The sequence below is a fragment of the Aquarana catesbeiana genome, linkage group LG06, assembly GCF_042186555.1.
Source record: "Aquarana catesbeiana isolate 2022-GZ linkage group LG06, ASM4218655v1, whole genome shotgun sequence".
Taxonomy (NCBI): Eukaryota; Metazoa; Chordata; class Amphibia; order Anura; family Ranidae; genus Aquarana; species Aquarana catesbeiana.
The window spans coordinates 409,300,150-409,318,918 of NC_133329.1; the positions used below are offsets into that span (position 1 = coordinate 409,300,150).

Here is an 18,769-nt window from a genome sequence, read left to right on the forward strand (position 1 = left end):
AACCCTCAGTACTCTTGGTCCATGCAGTCAAGTCCCTCCTACGGGGCATACTGAAGCACCAACCTGTAGTCAGTGGCAAACGCCTACCTATCACGAGTGCCCTCTTCAGAGACATGTCTGAAATCCTTACTCATTCTCCATTTGGGTCTTTGCCCAGCCTAGTCATCCAAGCGGCCATCTACCAGGCCTTCTACGTTTTCCTACGACTTAGTGAATTTACCGTCAGCGGCTCCGGCAGTCAGACACTGCTCTGACGCCACCTGACTCGCTTTCTAACCATTACACCCTTCATCTCACAGTCTGCAAAATGCATCAAACCGGCCCCGGGGTTGACATCAACCTGTTTTAGACTAACAACGCCAGGTGCCCGGTAACGGTGCTTGACCGACTACTGTCCCATCTACCCAGCCAATCTGATGGTAGCTCGTTGCTACCCTTTCTAACCAGCCCCCTGAGTGGCAGCCAGTTTATCAAGCATGTCAGGATCCTCCTAAGCAACTTGGGCTTCAACCCCAGTCAGTTGTCTCGACATTTCCTGTTGGATTGGAGCAGCCTCAGCTGCCTCCCAGCATGGAGTACCAGACCATGTAATCAAGAAACTAGGCCACTTGTTTTGCCACATACATCCCAAATCCTCAGGAAGAAATGGCACAAGCCTTCACCAATAACCACAAGAATCAATAAAGAGTTATTCCCCTATTTGAGTCTTTTGCCCCCTTTTCTTGGCATACAGACCAGACCACCAAGGCACACTTCAGGTCTATTTATGTTGTAAGTCTTGTCGCGTGTTTATGTGATCCACAACTCTCTCGGTCATAGGGCCATGACCATAAATATATAATATATATATATATATATACACACACACACACACACACACACACACACACACACACACACACACACACACACACACACACACACACAATACATTACCAAAAGTATTGGGACGCCTGCCTTTACACACACATGAACTTTAATGACATCCCACTCTTAGTCCGTAGGGTTCAATATTGAGTTGGCCCACCCTATGCAGCAATAACAGCTTCAACTCTTCTGGGAAGGCTGTCCACAAGCTTTAGGAGTGTGTCTATGGGAATGTTTGACCATTCTTCCAGAAGAGCATTTGTGAGGTCAGGCACTGATGTAGGACGAGAAGGCCTGCCTCGCATTCTCCATTTCTTTATGGAACTTGCTTTGTGCACTGGACTAAATCATTTGGTGGAGGGGGGGTTATAGTGTGGGGGGTTGTTCTTCAGGGGTTGGGCTTGGCCCCTCAGTTCCAGTGAAGGGAACACTTAAGGCATCAGCATACCAAGACATTTTGGACAATTTCATGCTCCCAACTTTGTGAGAATAGTTTGGGGATGGCCCCTTCCTGTTCCAACATGACTGCACACCAGTGCACAATGCAAGGTCCATAAAGACATGGATGAGCGAGTTTGGGGTGGAGGAACTTGACTGGCCTGCACAACATCAGTGCCTGACCTCACAAATACTCTTCTGGAAGAATGGTCAAACATTCCCATAGACACCCTCCTAAACCTTGTGGACGGCCTTCCCAGAAGAGTTGAAGCTGTTATAGCTGCAAAGGGCGGGCCAACTCAATATTGAACCCTACGGACTAAGACTGGGATGCCATTTACCACTTCAATACCGGGCATTTTCACCCCCTTCCTGCCCAAGCCAATTTTCAGCTTTCAGCGCTGTCGCATTTTGAATAACAATTGCGCGGTCATACAACACTGTACCCAAATGAAATTTTTATAATTTTTTTTCCCACTAATAGAGCTTTGTTTTGGTGGTATTTGATCACCCCTGCGGTTTTTATTTCTTGCGCTATAAACAAAACAAGAGTGACAAGTTTGAAAAAAACACAATATTTTTTACTTTTTGCTATAATAAATATCCACATTTTTTTTTTAAACAAATTTTTTTCCTCAGTTTAGGCCGATACGTATTCTTCTACATATTTTTGGTAAAAAATATCGCAATAAGCGTATATTTATTGATTTGCGCAAAAGTTATAGCGTCTACAAAATAAGGGGATAGATTTATAGCATTTTTATTATTTTTTTTTTACCTAGTAATGGCGGTGATCTGCGATTTTTATCGTGACTGCGATATTGCGGCGGACACATCGGACAATTTTGACACATTTTTGGGACCATTCACATTTATACAGCGATCCGTGCTATAAAAATGCATTGATTACTGTATAAATGTGACTGGCAATGAAGTGGTTAATCAGGAGGGGGCGCTGTAGGGTTAAATATGTTCCTAAGGAGTGATTCTAACTGTGAGGGGAGGGGATTCACAAGGGGAGGAGACCGATCGGTGTTCCTCTGTACAAGGAACACGCCATCGGTCTCCTCCCATCTGGCAGGACGTGGATCTGTGTGTTTACATACACAGATCCACGGTCCTGCTCGGTTACCGGGCAATCGCGGGTGCCCGGCGGACAACGCGGCCGCCGGGCACGCGCACCGGGACCCGAGTGACGCGGCGGGCGCGCGCCCCCTAGGGATCCTGGAAGGCAGCGCCGTCATATATCACAAATCAAATGTATCCCCTCTTCCCAGACCTCCCATGTATCACTTGTCGAATAATTCTGTCCAACTTACCGTTCTACAATACAGACTGCCATTCACTGTATCCACCAATAAGGAGTATGTGGCTTCCTCGTGAATGTCCTCTGTGCAGGAAATGTTCGCTCCAGGAATTTCCACAGTCACCTTCGCAGAGCCAATGAAGTTAACCTTCATGTAATTGGGATCCTGCAGCAGGAAAACACACAGATATCACGAGGTCTGTGGGGGGGGGGGGGGTCAGTTGGACTGGAAGGCAGAGAAGACCATCAAACCCTTACAGAGGTGCAAACCCTTCACCACACGATTACACTCCACCCAAAATGTAAAAAAAAAAAAAAAAAAAAAGTATAATCTGGAGTTCCCCTTTAATCTCACTGTTCTGTACGTTCATTCCCCTCCCCTGTGTCATGTGACTGCTCAGGTGGCGCGTTTCTTACCTGGAAAACTCCTTTGATCAGTGATGGCCGTGTGAACGGAGAATTGTTTGGCACCTGAACGGTGACATCTTGGTTTGCAAAGTTCAGAACCTGCACGTAGCTCTCTCCGGCCTTTGGAACGAGCGGATTGGACACCTGGAATGCCAGAATAAAATAATTAAAAACAAAGACTTTAAGAAACAAATGTGGGGGGGGGGGGGGGGTATCAGTGCCAGGACAAGGTCATCTAGAGCCCAGGGCGAACATGCCAAATTGCTCCCTCTTACCCCCAAGATGCATGATTATGTATCAGCAAAAATTCCCCCCCCCCCACCCCACCCCTCAAAAAATCGAGCAGCAATCTGCATGGTCCACCCTAAGCATAAATTCCCCCCTCCCTTCCTGTACAAATCCACTTTGCTCCCCCATCCTCCCCAGCTCAAATCTTACTCCCATATGCTCCTAGCACCATACCCCCCCCCTCCTCTAACCCTAAAATATCCCCCCTGAGCACAAATCCTCTCCCCCCACTCCAAATCTCCCCCTCCTAGCACAACCCCCCCCCCCCCAAAAAAAAATAAAAATAAAAATAAATGTTTTGCCCTCCTATCATCCCTACGAGCACAAATTACACCCCGCCCCCCCCCCCCAAAAAAAATTGTCTGATCTGAGAACAAATCCTCTTCACCCTTTCCCCCTCTCCCAACACAAATCACCACTCCTAGCACACCTCTCCAAATTTCCTCTCCTAGAACTATTCTTACCTCCTGACAACCCCCGCCCCCCCATAACCCCTTCCAACACAAATTTCCTCTCCCCAATCTCCTTATGGTGCCCCCCCACCTCACATGATACTGCAGTGCCCAGGGCAGCCATCCCTACTGCCCATTCCTTGTGCTGGCCCTAGGGGGGTAAGTGTATGGTCCACTCCTCAATTCACTGAGAAACCCACCAAACCTCCCCCAAGAACAGGTATACTAGTGAGACCTATAAGAGCGGTGGTCCTGGGAGAATTAAAAAAACATTCCAAAAAAACATGTCTTCGCCGTGGCATTTTTAACTCTGGGGGGCAGTGTCTGGCAGGCAGCACCGTCTGTCAAACTCGCCTGTTGACTTCAACGTGGCTGCAACCCAACCAGCTCTCGGTTTGCAGTTCCCACAATGTAAAATTGCTATTCATATATTTATATATTAGATATTGAAAAAAAAAAAGAGCAAAAAAGCAAGTGCATGGAAAACGCATGGCAAACGCACAGGGAGAAGGGGAGTTGTGGCGGCATCAGCGTGTTACAGGTAAGAACCCACCTAAATTGTATTAGTTGTATTAACAGGAAGCAGGTAAGTCACTTGAGACTTTAACTCACATCAATTTTGACCTCCACAATAGTGGCAACAGCGAAGGCCAGAGCGACCAGCAGCATGCCGACAGCCATCTTTGCCAAAGGTCTACGGAGAGGAGGAATAATTACAGGTAAATGGGCAGCTTATGGATACACTGAGCAATCACCGCATTGGCTGGAGACAGGAGACATGACTTTGCTACTCACTTGAAGTTGATCTTGCAAAGCCCGATGAGAGGGTAGATCCCCAGATCAAACACCGGGATAAGAATGAGGATCAGAAGTGGGTTCAGGACCTGCAGAGATAAGATATTTCATTACCATCACTCTATGGAAGGATCTGAATCTAATAAAATAACTTCCTGCAATAATATAAACTGATCAACCATAAATTAGGACCACCCACCCTCACCATTTGAGGTATGGACTCTACTAGACCTCTGAAGGTATGTATGCTGGCACCAAGCCTCCAGTAGCAAGTCCTGTAAGTTGGGAGGTGGGGCCTCCCTGGATCGGACTTGTTTTTCCAGCACATCCCACAGATGCACAATTTGTATGAGATGTGGAGAATTTGGAGGCCAAGTCAACACCTCAAACTTGTTGTGTTCCTCAAACCATTCTGGAGTTCATCAGACCAGGCCACCTTCTTCCATTTCTCAGTGCTCCGGTTCTGATGCTCATCTGCCCATTGTAGGTGCTTTTGGCTGTGGACATGGGTCACCACGGGCACCCTGACCAGTCTGTGGCTACACAGTCCCCATACACAACAAACTGCGATGCTCTGTGTGTTCTGACACCTTTCTATCAGAACAACAGAAGTTTTGGCCCCAAGAGGAGGAGACTAATTATATAAAATAAGAGTAGGCTGACCTTGTAAGAACCCATATTGTGGGGTCAGACTGGGCCCCTTACACAGATGAAGGTGCCAACTGCAGAGGGACGTATTACAGTATCTCACAAAAGTGAGTACACCCCTCACATTTTTGTAAATATTTTCTTCTATCTTTTCATGTGACAACACTGAAGAAATGACACTTTGCTACAATGTAAAGTAGTGAGTGTACAGCTTGTATAACAGTGTAAATTTACTGTCCCCTCAAAATAACTCAACACACAGCCATTAATGTCTAAACCGCTGGCAACAAAAGTCAGTACACCCCTAAGTGAAAATGTCCAAATTGGGCCCAATAAGCCATTTTCCTCCCCGGTGTCATGTGACTCGTTAGTGTTACAAGGTCTCAGGTGTGAATGGGGAGCAGGTGTGTTAAATTTGGTGTTATCGCTCTCACTCTCTCATACTGGTCACTGAAAGTTCAACATGGCACCTCATGGCAAAGAACTCTCTGAGGATCTGAAAAAAAGAATTGTTGCTCTACCTAAAGATGGCCTAGGCTATAAGAAGATTGCCAAGACCCTGAAACTGAGCTGCAGCACGGTGGCCAAGACCATACAGCGATATAACAGGACAGGTTCCACTCAGAACAGGCCTCGCCATGGTCCACCAAAGAAGTTGAGGTCACGTGCTCAGCGTCATATCCAGAGGTTGTCTTTGGGAAATAGACGTATGAGTGCTGCCAGCATTGCTGCAGAGGTTGAAGGGGTGGGGGTGGGGTGGGGGGTCAGCCTGTCAGTGCTCAGAGCATACTCCGCACACTGCATCAAATTGGTCTGTCATCCCAGAAGGAAGCTCTTCTAAAGATGATGCACAAGAAAGCCCAAACAGTTTGCTGAAGACAAGCAGACTAAGGACATGGATTACTGGAACCATGTCCTGTGGTCTGATGAGACCAAGATAAACTTATTTGGTTCAGATGGTGACAAGCGTGTGTGGGGGCAACCAGGTGAGGAGGACAAAGACAAGTGTGTCTTGTCTACAGTCAAGCATGGTGGTGGGAGTGTCATGGTCTGGGGCTGCATGAGTGCTGCCGGCACTGGGGGTACAGATCATTGAGGGAACCATGAATGCCAACATGTACTGTGACATACTGAAGCAGAGCATGATCCCCTCCCTTCAGAGACTGGACCGCAGGGCAGTATTCCAACATGATAACACCCCAAACACACCTCCAAGACCACCACTGCCTTGCTAAAGAAGACGGTAAAGGTGATGGACTGGCCAAGCATGTCTCCAGACCTAAACCCTATTGATCATCTGTGGGACATCCTCAAATGGAAGGTGGTGGAGCGCAAGGTCTCTAACATCCACCAGCTCCGCGATGTCGTCATGGAGGAGGGGAAGAGGACTCCAGTGGCAACCTGTGAAGCTCTGGTGACCTCCATGCCCAAGAGGGTTAAGGCAGTGCTGGAAAATAATGGTGGCCACACAAAATATTGACACTTTGGGCCCAATTAGGACATTTTTTTACTTAGGGGTGTACTGACTTTTGTTGCCAGCGGTTTAGACATTAATGGCTGTGTGTTGAGTTATTTTGAGGGGACAGCAAATTTACACTGTTAGGCCCCTTTTACACGGGGGTGGTGGGGGCGGCGGCGGTAAAATGGCAGCTTTTAAAGCGCAGCTTTACTGTCGTTTTTGCGGCGGTATTCGGCCGCTAGCGGTGCGGTTTTAACCCCTGCTGGTGGCCGAAAAAGGGTTAAAACCGCTCGCATAGCTCGGTATAGCCACGCTGCCCCATTGATTTCAATGGGCAGGAGCGGTGAAGGAGCAGTGAATACACCGCTCCTTCACCGCTCCAAAGATGCTGTTTGCAGGAGTTTTTTTTCTCTCCTGCCAGCGCACCACTTCAGTCCAGCTTTCACACTGGACAAACAGCAGCGGCAGTTTTAGGTCGGTTTGCAGGCGCTATTTTTAGCGCAATAACGCCTGCAAACCGCCCCAGTGTGAAAGGGGCCTTATACAAGCTGTACACTCACTACTTTACATTGTAGACAATTGTCATTTCTTCAGTGTTGTCACATGAAAAGATAGAAGAAAAGATTTACAAAAATGTGAGGGGTGTACTCACTTTTGTGAGATACTGTATATCTGATATAAGTTTGTAACTTGCCGTTTCTGCTGTTAACACCATCACTGGCTGATGTTTATAATATCATATGCAGAAGATCAGTCTGTTTGGGAGTATTTTTTAATCCATTTAACATTCTGCCATTTTACTCTGTCCTGATGAAGGGGTTGTGGCCCATTGGCTGTCCTTCACTCTTCTTGTTGTTATCTGTTGAACAATTAAAGATCTCGGACTCTTAGGTTTTTTTTTTGGGGGGGGGGGGGGGGGGGGGTCTTTTTCATTGACCTATTACACTTATAATCTATGACTGTCAGGTAAGTATCAAAATTATATAAGTATGGTGACCGTTCCATACCTGCATCTGGTCCGGCTGAATGAGAAATCCTTTCTGTAAATAGAATTAATAATAAATAAATAAATTATTTAGCATATCAGGGCGGTTTTGGAAGGAAACAAATATATCAATGTTACATCATCTTCTCTAAGCTGTACACAGAGATCTCTAAATACAATGGTCCAATGTATTCACAGATGAGGGTGTAAATGGACAGGTGGACAAGGGTGGAAATGGCGGGAGGACAAAGGTGAAAATGGCGGTTGAACAAGGGTGGAAATGGTGGGTGAACAAGAGGGGAAATAACACGAGGACAAGGGTGGAAATAGCGGGTGGACAAGGGTGGAAATGGCTGGAGGACAAGGGTGGAAATGGCGAATGGACAAGGGTAGAAATGACAGGAGGAAAAGGGTGAAAATAACAGATGGACACGGGTGGAAATGGCTGATGGACAAGGGTGGAAAAATCAAATGGACAAAAGCAGAAATGGCAGTTGGATAAGGGTGGAAATGACAGGTGGACAAGGGTGAAAATGACAGGTGGACAAGGGTGGAAATGGTGGGTGGTCAAGATAGGTATTGGTGGATGGACAAGGGTGGAAATGACAGAAGGACAAGGGTGGAAATGACAGGAGGACAGGTGTGGAAAAGGAGAATGGACAAGAGTAGAAATGGCAGTTGGATAAGGGTGGAAATTACAGGAGGACAAGGGTGGAAATGACGGGAGGACAAGGGTGGAAATGACGGGAGGACAAGGGTGGAAATGGCAAGTGGACAAAGGTGGAAATAATGGGTGGAAATGGTGGGAGGAAATAACAGGAGGACAAGGGTGGAAATAGCAGGTGGACAAGGGTTGAAATGGCGAATGGACAAGAGCAGAAATGGCAGGGGGGTAAGGGTGGAAATGACAGGGGGACAAGGGTGGAAATGGCAGGTGGATAAGGGTGGAAATGGCTGATGGACAAGGGTGGAAAAAGCAAATGGACAAAAGCAGAAATGGCAGTTGGATAAGGGTGGAAATGACAGGTGAACAAGGGTGGAAATGACAGGTGGAAAAGGGAGGAAATGGTGGGTGGTCAAGGGAGGAAATGGTGGGTGGTCAAGGGAGGAAATGGCAGGTGGAAAAGGGAGGAAATGGTGGGGGGTCAAGGGAGGAAATGGCAGGTGGACAAGGGTGGAAATGGTGGGTGGTCAAGATAGGTATTGGTGGATGGACAAGGGTGGAAATGACGGGAGGACAAGGGTGGAAATGGCAGGTGGACAAGGGTGGAAAAGGAGAATGGACAAGAGTAGAAACGGCAGTTGGATAAGGGTGGAAATTACAGGAGGACAAGGGTGGAAATGACGGGAGGACAAGGGTGGAAATGGCAAGTGGACAAGGGTGGAAATAATGGGTGGAAATGGTGGGTGGACAAGGGAGGAAATAACAGGAGGACAAGGGTGGAAATAGCAGGTGGACAAGGGTTGAAATGGCGAATGGACAAGAGCAGAAATGGCAGGGGGGTAAGGGTGGAAATGACAGGGGGACAAGGGTGGAAATGGCAGGTGGATAAGGGTGGAAATGGCTGATGGACAAGGGTGGAAAAAGCAAATGGACAAAAGCAGAAATGGCAGTTGGATAAGGGTGGAAATGACAGGTGAACAAGGGAGGAAATGGTGGGTGGTCAAGGGAGGAAATGGTGGGTGGTCAAGGGAGGAAATGGCAGGTGGAAAAGGGAGGAAATGGCAGGTGGAAAAGGGAGGAAATGGCAGGTGGAAAAGGGAGGAAATGGCAGGTGGACAAGGGTGGAAATGGTGGGTGGTCAAGATAGGTATTGGTGGATGGACAAGGGTGGAAATGACGGGAGGACAAGGGTGGAAATGGCAGGTGGACAAGGGTGGAAAAGGAGAATGGACAAGAGTAGAAATGGCAGTTGGATAAGGGTGGAAATTACAGGAGGACAAGGGTGGAAATGACGGGAGGACAAGGGTGGAAATGGCAAGTGGACAAGTGTGGAAATAATGGGTGGAAATGGTGGGTGGACAAGGGAGGAAATAACAGGAGGACAAGGGTGGAAATAGCAGGTGGACAAGGGTTGAAATGGCAAATGGACAAGAGCAGAAATGGCAGGGGGGTAAGGGTGGAAATGGCAGGGGGACAAGGGTGGAAATGGCAGGGGGACAAGGGTGGAAATGGCAGGGGGACAAGGGTGGAAATGGCAGGGGGACAAGGGTGGAAATGGCAGGTGGACAAGGGTGGAAATGGCAGGTGGACAAGGGTGGAAATGGCAGGTGGACAAGGGTGGAAATGGCAGGTGGACAAGGGTGGAAATGGCAGGTGGACAAGGGTGGAAATGGCAGGTGGACAAGGGTGGAAATGGCAGGTGGACAAGGGTGGAAATGGCAGGTGGACAAGGGTGGAAATGGCAGGTGGATAAGGGTGGAAATGGCTGATGGACAAGGGTGGAAAAAGCAAATGGACAAAAGCAGAATGGTGGGGGGGTCAAGGGAGGAAATGACAGGTGGACAAGGGTGGAAATGGAGAATGGACAAGAGCAGAAAAGGCAATTGGATAAGGGTGGAAATGACGGGAGGACAAGGGTGGAAATGACGGGAGGACAAGGGTGGAAATGACGGGAGGACAAGGGTGGAAATGACGGGAGGACAAGGGTGGAAATGACGGGAGGACAAGGGTGGAAATGACGGGAGGACAAGGGTGGAAATGACGGGAGGACAAGGGTGGAAATGACGGGAGGACAAGGGTGGAAATGACGGGAGGACAAGGGTGGAAATTACGGGAGGACAAGGGTGGAAATGACGGGAGGACAAGGGTGGAAATGACGGGAGGACAAGGGTGGAAATGACGGGAGGACAAGGGTGAAAATGACGGGAGGACAAAGGTGGAAATGACGGGAGGACAAGGGCGGAAATGACGGGAGGACAAGGGTGGGTGGGCAACGGTGGAAATGGTGGGTAAACAAGGGAGGAAATGACGGGTGAACAAGGGAGGAAATGATGGGTGGACAATAGTGGCTATGGCGGTTTAGTAATGAATCTAAACATGGGTGTGACAATCCCGATACGGGGACAGCTGACTTAACTGTGAAAATGAATCTTCACTTACAAAATCGGTGTTCATTCTTGTAGCCTGAAGAGTCCATCGTGATCCCTGAAAGGTAACAGATAAAGTTTGCTATGTGAATGTGTGTACTGCTGCCAGGGTGATAATGAAATATAATGGACAACTCGATCTGTCGATCTGTTGACGAGTGCTGGGACCATAACTATCCCCCAACTCAGCTGACACCCAATGTGATGAATGCATAATGGGATACTTGCTCTGGGCAATCGCTGTAGACTTGCCATTACTGGGCAGTGGCGGCTGGTGCTCAAAATCTTTGAGGGGACGCAAACAAACTGAAAAATACTGAAAAATAAACACAAATTGCAGCCTCACTATACCCATCAAATGCAGCCACTGTGCCATCAATTGCAGCCACTGTGCCCATCATATGCATCCACTTATTCCTATCATATGCAGCCACTTGTGCCCCTCTTAGTGGCGGGTCAGGCAGCAGGTGACGGAGGTGAGCTGTGGGACAGCTCCTGTGTCCTCCATGTTTCCCCCTCCTCTGTTGTTCCGTTTTGCTAGGCATCCAATCGGAGCACCTCTGCCTTCAGCCAATCAGGTAACGGGTATTAGACCCGTGCTACCTGATTGGCGGAGAGGCAGTTTAGTGTTAGAAAAGCAAATATTCATTTGCAAATATTAATTTGCTTTTCTGACACATCTGGGTGGACTGCGAGCGCAATGCTCTGCACCACCAGTCCACCTTTTTTGAAGCCTATTAGAGCCTATGGCTCTAATCAGGTGTTTCAGAAAAACACAACCCCAATCCCCCCCCCCCCCCCGCCGCTGGAATTCAGGCGCCCGGTGTCTGAAAAGGGGCCGGACACCTGAATAGGGCAGCGGCGGCATAAATACATGAATCTATGCATTAGTCATAGAGGGGGTGGCTGGAGAGAGGGGGCGGTGCCCATGTACCCTTAATGGATGGGCCGCCCCCTGCCACTGGGGCTGCCTGAATCTCATGAAGTCTGCTGCTCCCTCACTGTCCAATCACAGGCTGAAGTGTGGGGGAAGTAACCAAGCTATATTGCTTTATTTGCAGCAAAAAAAAGGTCAGGCCACTGGGCTGGCTGTGCTACGTGTCAGACGTGTCAAATCTCAGGACTGGATAGACAAAATTACTAATCCTTTGGTGGGTAAACCAGCCGAGGCAAAGATCCCCCCCCCCCCCCCCCATCCACTTTGCTTGTGCAGATGGGGAATTGCCTCAGTTTTTTTTTTTCCGCTCAGCTTGTTGGCTAAAAATTGACCCATCTATGGGCATCTTTAGGGGCAGCTGAATGAGGTCATCAAAGTGACCCCAGATCACATATAAACCGGGTTGATCAGCATGTTGTGTTTTTTGTATGCGCCCCTCCCCCATATTCAGAATTACCTGCTGGTCGTAGAGAGCCCAGAACATCGGGAGGGGGATGTACAGGAAGAGGACTTTGGTCACCATTTTCACTTCTGTGATTGTTTTTTTCTAGAAAAAAAAAAAAAAACACTTGAAATATGAGGGTCTACTCTCCCCCTGCAATGAGGATTCTGAAAGTAAAATGTTTCTGATTGATTTGAAACAAGCCAACGCGCTTTGAGGATCTGCACCCCCTTCATCAGGGCTGAGCGACAATGGAAAGGTGCAAATATACAGCATCAGAGGAAGTGATCCACTACCTGGGGTGAATGTCGGGTAAATGGGGTTCCTATTTGTGTTTTCCTGTATCTCCTGCATACCCTGTACCTTGGCTTTAACGCTGCTTGGGATATATAAATATCATCTAAATCCATCGGTCACACGTATTCTTCTTGAATCTCGGTGTCATTTGTGCATCTCTTGCAGATCCGAGCTGTAATCCAGTGTGAAACCTCCTGATAAGGCAGTACAGCCGGCCCTCCTGTACCGGGCATTGGCCCCATCAGTTTAACCGATTGCCGACCAGCCGCCGTCATTATACTGCAGCAGGTTGGCACAGCTGCGCAAACCGCCATAGGCTATAGGAGGCGCACGCTCCTCAGAGAGCCAGAACGGGGATCCATCAATGTAAACAGACAGACCCCCGTTCTGTCAGGGAGGTAGAGAGAGATCTGCTGTTCCTAGTGATCAGGAACAGCGATCTCTCTCCTCCTCCAGTCAGTCCCCTCCCCCCACAGTTAGAAACCCCTCCCTAGGGAACATTTAACCCCTTGATCGCCCCCTAGTGTTAACCCCTTCCCTGCAAGTGACATTCATACAGTAATCAGTGGGCTATTTTTTATCTCTGATCGCTGTATATATGTCACTGGTCCCAAAAAAGAGTCCGATCTGTCCGCCGCAATGTCGCAGTCCCGCTAAAAATCGCTGATCACTGCCATTACTAGTAAAAAAAAAAAAAAAAAAAAATGTATAATAAAAATGCCTTAAATCTATCCCACAGTTTGTAGACACTATAACTTTTGCACAAACCAATCAATATACGCTTAATGTAATTTTTTTTTACCAAAAATATGTAGAATACATATTATACACAATTTATATAGCGCCAACTGTTTACGCAGCGCTTTACAATGTATAGGGGAGACCACACAATCACAGTACAGTTCAACACAAAAGGTACAGGAGGGCGCTGCTCGTAGAGCTTACATTCTAAAGGGAGGGGGTGGTGGTACAAAAGGTAATAGCTGCAGAGAATGATTTGATGGGGGTGTCTCGGGGACAGTTGTTAGGTGGGTGTGGGATAGGCTTCCCTGAATAAATTAGTTTTCAGGGATCTCCTAAAGGTGGACAGGTTGGGGGCTGATTGGACATACTAGGGCAGGGAGTTCCAGAGGATGGGAGAGGCTCTGGAGAAGCCCTGAAGGCAAGCATGGGAGGAGGTAACAAGGGAGCTAGAGAGGAGGAGGTCCTGGGAGGAGCGGAGGGGACGATTTGGGCGATATCTGCAGATGAGGTTGGTGATATGTTGGTGACATATCGGCCTAAACTAATGAAGAATTTTTTTTTTTTTTTTTTTTGGGATATTTATTGTAGCAAAAACTAAAAAATATTTTTTTTTTTTCAAAATTGACACTCTTGTTTTGTTTATAGCGCCAAAAATGAAAGCTGCTGAGGTGATCAAATACCACCAAAAGAAAGCTCTATTTGTGGGGAAAAAAAGGACATTAATTTCTCTTGGGTACAATTGTCAGTTAAATCGTCGCAGCGACGTATCGCAAAAAATGGCCTGGTCAGAAAGTGGGTAAATCCTTTCCGGGGCCCCCTCAGGGGGTCGCCTACAGTGATCTAAATTTGATTTCTTATAATTCTACTCTCGCCATCGATTAGGATATTGAAATGTGACATCATCAATGTACTTTTTGACTTGACATGGTATAGCTGATTATTGTACAATATCTGTCTTGAGCTAATGTAACCCGTTCTTTTTATTCTGTTTGTTTGTGACAAAATAAATAAACTTTATGTTAAAAAAAAAAATCCTTTCCGGGGCTGAAGTGGTTAAAAAGGGGGTCCCAGGCACCTGCCGAGCAGGAGGGGCCGGCTGTACCGTCTTATTGCAGACACAAGCCTCTTCTGCCACCCTCCGCTGCCGCCTTCTCCTCCTCTCTCTCCCTCTGGCTGTGCTGCAGAGGAATTGGTTCTAGCATCTGCACCCCCCCATTCCCCTGCTGTTTGCCCCCCCCCCCCGTGTGCCCCTTCTCCCTGCAGCACTGCTGGCTTCCCTCCTCTCTTCTCCCACCGGCACCTGCAGCGTGCACACAGGGGGATTGTTTCAGGATGGAGAGTAGGGGTAAGGGGCCAGTAAATATCTCATATTTACCTTCCCCTACCTTTCCTGAATGAACACAGTAAACGATCGGTACCGATCAGTCCTGTGTTCACTTGTCACTGAAGCATAATAACCACTTGACCTCTGAAAGATTTACCCCCCTCCCCTTCATGACCAGGCCATTTTTTGCTATACGGCATTGCGTTACTTTAACTGACAATTGCGCGGTCATGCAGCCTTGTACATAAAAAGTCATATTGTGTAATTTTTTTCCCCACAAATAGAGCTTTGTGTTGGTGGTATTTGATCATCACCTCTGCGTTTTTTATTTTTTGTGCTATAAACGCAAAAAGTCCGACAATTAAAAAAAAAAATATATATATATATATTTTTTTTTACTTTCTGTTAAACATACCCAATAATTTAAAAAAAAAAAAAAAAATAGAATTTCTTCATCAATTTATTATAAATTGATTGGTTGGCACAAAAGTTATAATGTCTACAAACTATGGTATATATACTGGAATGTATTTTTTTATAGTAGTAATGGCAGCGATCAGCGACTTATAGCGGCACTGCAATATTGCGGTGGAAATCCGACACTGACTGACACTTTGTGGGAACCAGTGACACTAATACAGTGATAAGTGCTAAAAATATGCACTTTCACTGTACTAATGACACTGGGAAGGGGGTTCAACATCTAGGATGATCAAAGGGTTACATGTGTGCCTAGCCAGTGTTTGTGTGTACTGTGTAGTGCTTTACTAAGGGATCATGTGATGGGCTATTTTCCTTGCTTTGCAGGGAAACAAAATCCAGCACATCCCCGCTGACAGGACGGAGTTCTGGAAAGTCTGTCTCCTCGCCGATCAGCGGGTGCCGGCGGACATCCACTGGTCGGCACCCGCTGATCGGCTTCTGCTGTGACTAATCACAACAGAAGCAGGACGCCGCCACGTGCGCATGCACCCCCCCCATACCTAGAAGAGCAGAATCACCAATCTGCGCAGCTGGCCCAGCACTGTCACAGTAGATGTACACTGCACAGTCGGCAACTGGGTAAGCTGTGTTAGCAGGAATTTTGTTGTGTTTGCGTCTACTAATATTGATTTTCCCGTATTTTTTAACAAATTCATCATTTGATATTTTCGGGGGGTGGGGGGGCTGTCAGGGTCCTGTGACTTCTTCTAACTTCTGCTTACTGTATTAACGATCGCTCACTGCTGCTCTCCCTCCTTCTGCAGAGGGACTTGTCTTGTCGCTTAGGTCCTCACATTACATAGTTTTGGTAAATCTAAAGTTGATTGTACAAAGATTGTAACATGTATGGTGAGTTCTAATGTGACTCCTCCCTATGAAATATTAGTGAGCGTCTTTTGATGGAAGGAATGTGACCTTTTTTTTGGAGATGGGGTTCACCTTAGTCTGCCATGGACCAAATAAATATGTAAAAGTATGAGAGGATCACAAATCCAAAATTAACCCAATAAAAGTTTATTTTTCATGACAGGAGGTTGAAGGATAAAACCAACGCATTTTGGGGTCTCAGTGCTCCACCTTTATCAAGACAAAGCCTTGACCAAAGAGGAGCTCTGAGCCATGAAACGCGTAGGTTTTATCCATTTGACTGCTGGTCATGAAAAATGAACTTTGCTGGATTGATTTTAGTTTCGAAGTGTCCTTAGACATATTTTCTAGACTGCTCAGTGGACCCCGAGGGACACACTAGTTTATTTATTTATGGTATTTATATAGCACCATCATTCACATCAGTCCCTGCCCCCAAGCAGTGGCATACCAAGTGGGGGATGGGCCGCCCCGGGTGCCACACACTGGGGGGGTGTCAGGCCGGCGCCCCCTGTCTGCGACTGAAGTGGTGACAGCGCTCCACCAACCATCCCCTTCTCTCACGGCCGCGGGCTGTCTGAGCAGTCCCGTATGTCACGCAGGCACAGCCCAGCAGAGTGAAGCCGCCTCCCCCTCCTCTCTGTTGATGTGTACACAGGGGGAGGAGACCTGCTGTGCATGTGCCATGCTTATCTGAGGTACTGAATGGAGGGGGTCTGCACTAAAGGGAGGGGGTCTGCACTAAAGGGAGAGGGTCTGCACTAAAGGGAGGGGGTCTGCACTAAAGGGAGGGGGTCTGCACTAAAGGGAGGGGGTCTGCACTAAAGAGAGGGGGTCTGCACTAAAGAGAGGGGGTCTGCACTAAAGAGAGAGGGTCTGCACTAAAGAGAGGGGGTCTGCACTAAAGAGAGGGGGTCTGCACTAAAGAGAGGGGGTCTGCACTAAAGAGAGGGGGTCTGCACTAAAGAGAGGGGGTCTGCACTAAAGAGAGGGAGTCTGCACTGAAGGGAGGGAGTCTGCACTGAAGGGAGGGAGTCTGCACTGAAGGGAGGGAGTCTGCACTGAAGGGAGGGAGTCTGCACTGAAGGGAGGGGGTCTGCACTGAAGGGGGGTCTGCACTGAAGGGGGGTCTGCACTGAAGGGGGGTCTGCACTGAAGGGAGAGGGTCTGCACTGAAGGGAAAGGGTCTGCACTGAAGGGAAAGGGTCTGCACTGAAGGGAAAGGGTCTGCACTGAAGGGAAAGGGTCTGCACTGAAGGGAGGGGCTCTGCACTAAAGGGAGGGGCTCTGCACTAAAAGAAGAGGGTCTGCACTGAAGGGGGGATCTTCACTAAAGGGGGGGGGTCTGTGTAACATGCAGGGGGTCCAGAGCGGTGGGGGATGTATAATATATAGGGGTCCAAAGGGTGCTGTGTAATGTAAAAGGGTCCAGGGGGCTGTGTAATGTAAAGGGGTCCAAAGATGCAGGGCGTGTGTAATGTAAAGAGGTCCAGAGGTGCAGCTGTGGAGAGAGGGTACACAGTAGTGACAAAGAGATATTGGGGTATGCAGGGGGCACAGTGAGGTGTTTTTACATTTTAATGTGGGGGGAGGGTGCCAGATATAGGATCCGCCATGGGTGCCAAATGCTCTAGGTACGCCCCTGCCCCCCAAGGAGCTTACAATCTAAGATCCCTAAACTCACATTCATACATAGACATACTAGGGTCAATGTAGACAGGAGCCAATTAACCTACCAACATGTCTTTGGAGTGTGGGAGGAAACTAGAGGAAACCCACGCAGACACATGGAGAACATGCAAACTCCAGGCAGGTAGTGTCGTGGTTGGGATTTGAACCGATGACCATTTTACTGCAAGGCAAATGTACTAACCACTATACCACTGTGCTGCCTGTAGTTGACAGAGAATGGTCTTCAAATGTTGGAGTTTTGGTTGGATTTGTCCTAATCTTGGGTCTAGAGCCCTACCAATATGTTTCTTTTATCGAACACAGACCAAATAAATGTCACGAAGCAGAGAAAGGACGTTGAGGTGACCTATGAGCAGGCAGGAGACGCTCACACTTACCGAATAGTTCTCGGAGGCCCAGTCCAGCCAGTGCTCCCGCTTGGGGAATTGCTTGGAGCGATGCCTCCAGCGGTTCTTGATGGCGAACTAAAGACGAGAAAGAAATAAAAACATGAAGATGATTCGGATTCCTCTCACTCTGCTGAGGAGAGATGACACCATAAACCCGTTTGTGGCCAAATTATGGAGGTCCAGCTCAAGAACCTGAAGTATACTGTATTGATGGAGCGCAAACAGAGGCAGGCATCAATGTGAACCTTTATAACTACAACTCCCATCATTTTGGTATCTATATCGGCTGCCCATGGGGTGAACCCATACCACCCACTTACAGTGCCTTGAAAACGTATTCATAGCCCTTGAAAATTTTACACAATTTGTCATGTTACAACCAAAAACGTAAATGTATTTTATTGGGATTTTATGTGATGGACCAACACAAAGTGGCACTAACTAAAATCTAGAGGAACCAATTGCCTTCAGACGTCACCTAATTAGTAAATAAAGTCCACCTGTGTGTGATTTAATCTCAGTATAAATAAAGATGTTCTGTGAAGCCCTCAGAGGTTTGTTAGAGAACCTTATTTTATGTTTTATTGAGGAGATGGAACTCGGTTGCCACTGCTCCGAGGCCTCCCGGACAGCTAACACTGCTGAGAAAGTGCTTCTACCCTGGACCGAGCAGTGCTGGTTGTGGGATAACAAACTGCCTGCCACTGGTGATAATCGCCAGAAAAAAAATCTTTGCCAGTATCTTTCTATCGACATTAGGAAGACTAATGGGGCGCCAATTCCCAATCATCGAAGTATCTTTACCCTTTGACAAAAGGATCACTGCAGATTGCCTCATGGAGGGAGAGAACCCTCATA

At 47.7% G+C, this 18,769-nt stretch overlaps 1 protein-coding gene across 1 annotated transcript in view; it reads right to left on the reverse strand.

Annotated features, from left to right (window-relative positions):
- Positions 1-18,769, reverse strand: part of LOC141147271 (solute carrier family 15 member 2-like) — a 78,281-nt gene that overhangs the window by 19,332 nt on the left and 40,180 nt on the right. The window contains exons 10-17 of the mRNA XM_073634478.1: positions 17,900-17,986; positions 12,131-12,220; positions 10,750-10,794; positions 7,669-7,701; positions 4,555-4,643; positions 4,372-4,453; positions 3,029-3,163; positions 2,625-2,777 (exon numbers count right to left, since the gene is read on the reverse strand). Of these exons, the coding sequence (XP_073490579.1) occupies positions 2,625-2,777; positions 3,029-3,163; positions 4,372-4,453; positions 4,555-4,643; positions 7,669-7,701; positions 10,750-10,794; positions 12,131-12,220; positions 17,900-17,986 (714 nt within the window). The remainder of the gene's footprint in view (positions 1-2,624; positions 2,778-3,028; positions 3,164-4,371; positions 4,454-4,554; positions 4,644-7,668; positions 7,702-10,749; positions 10,795-12,130; positions 12,221-17,899; positions 17,987-18,769) is intronic.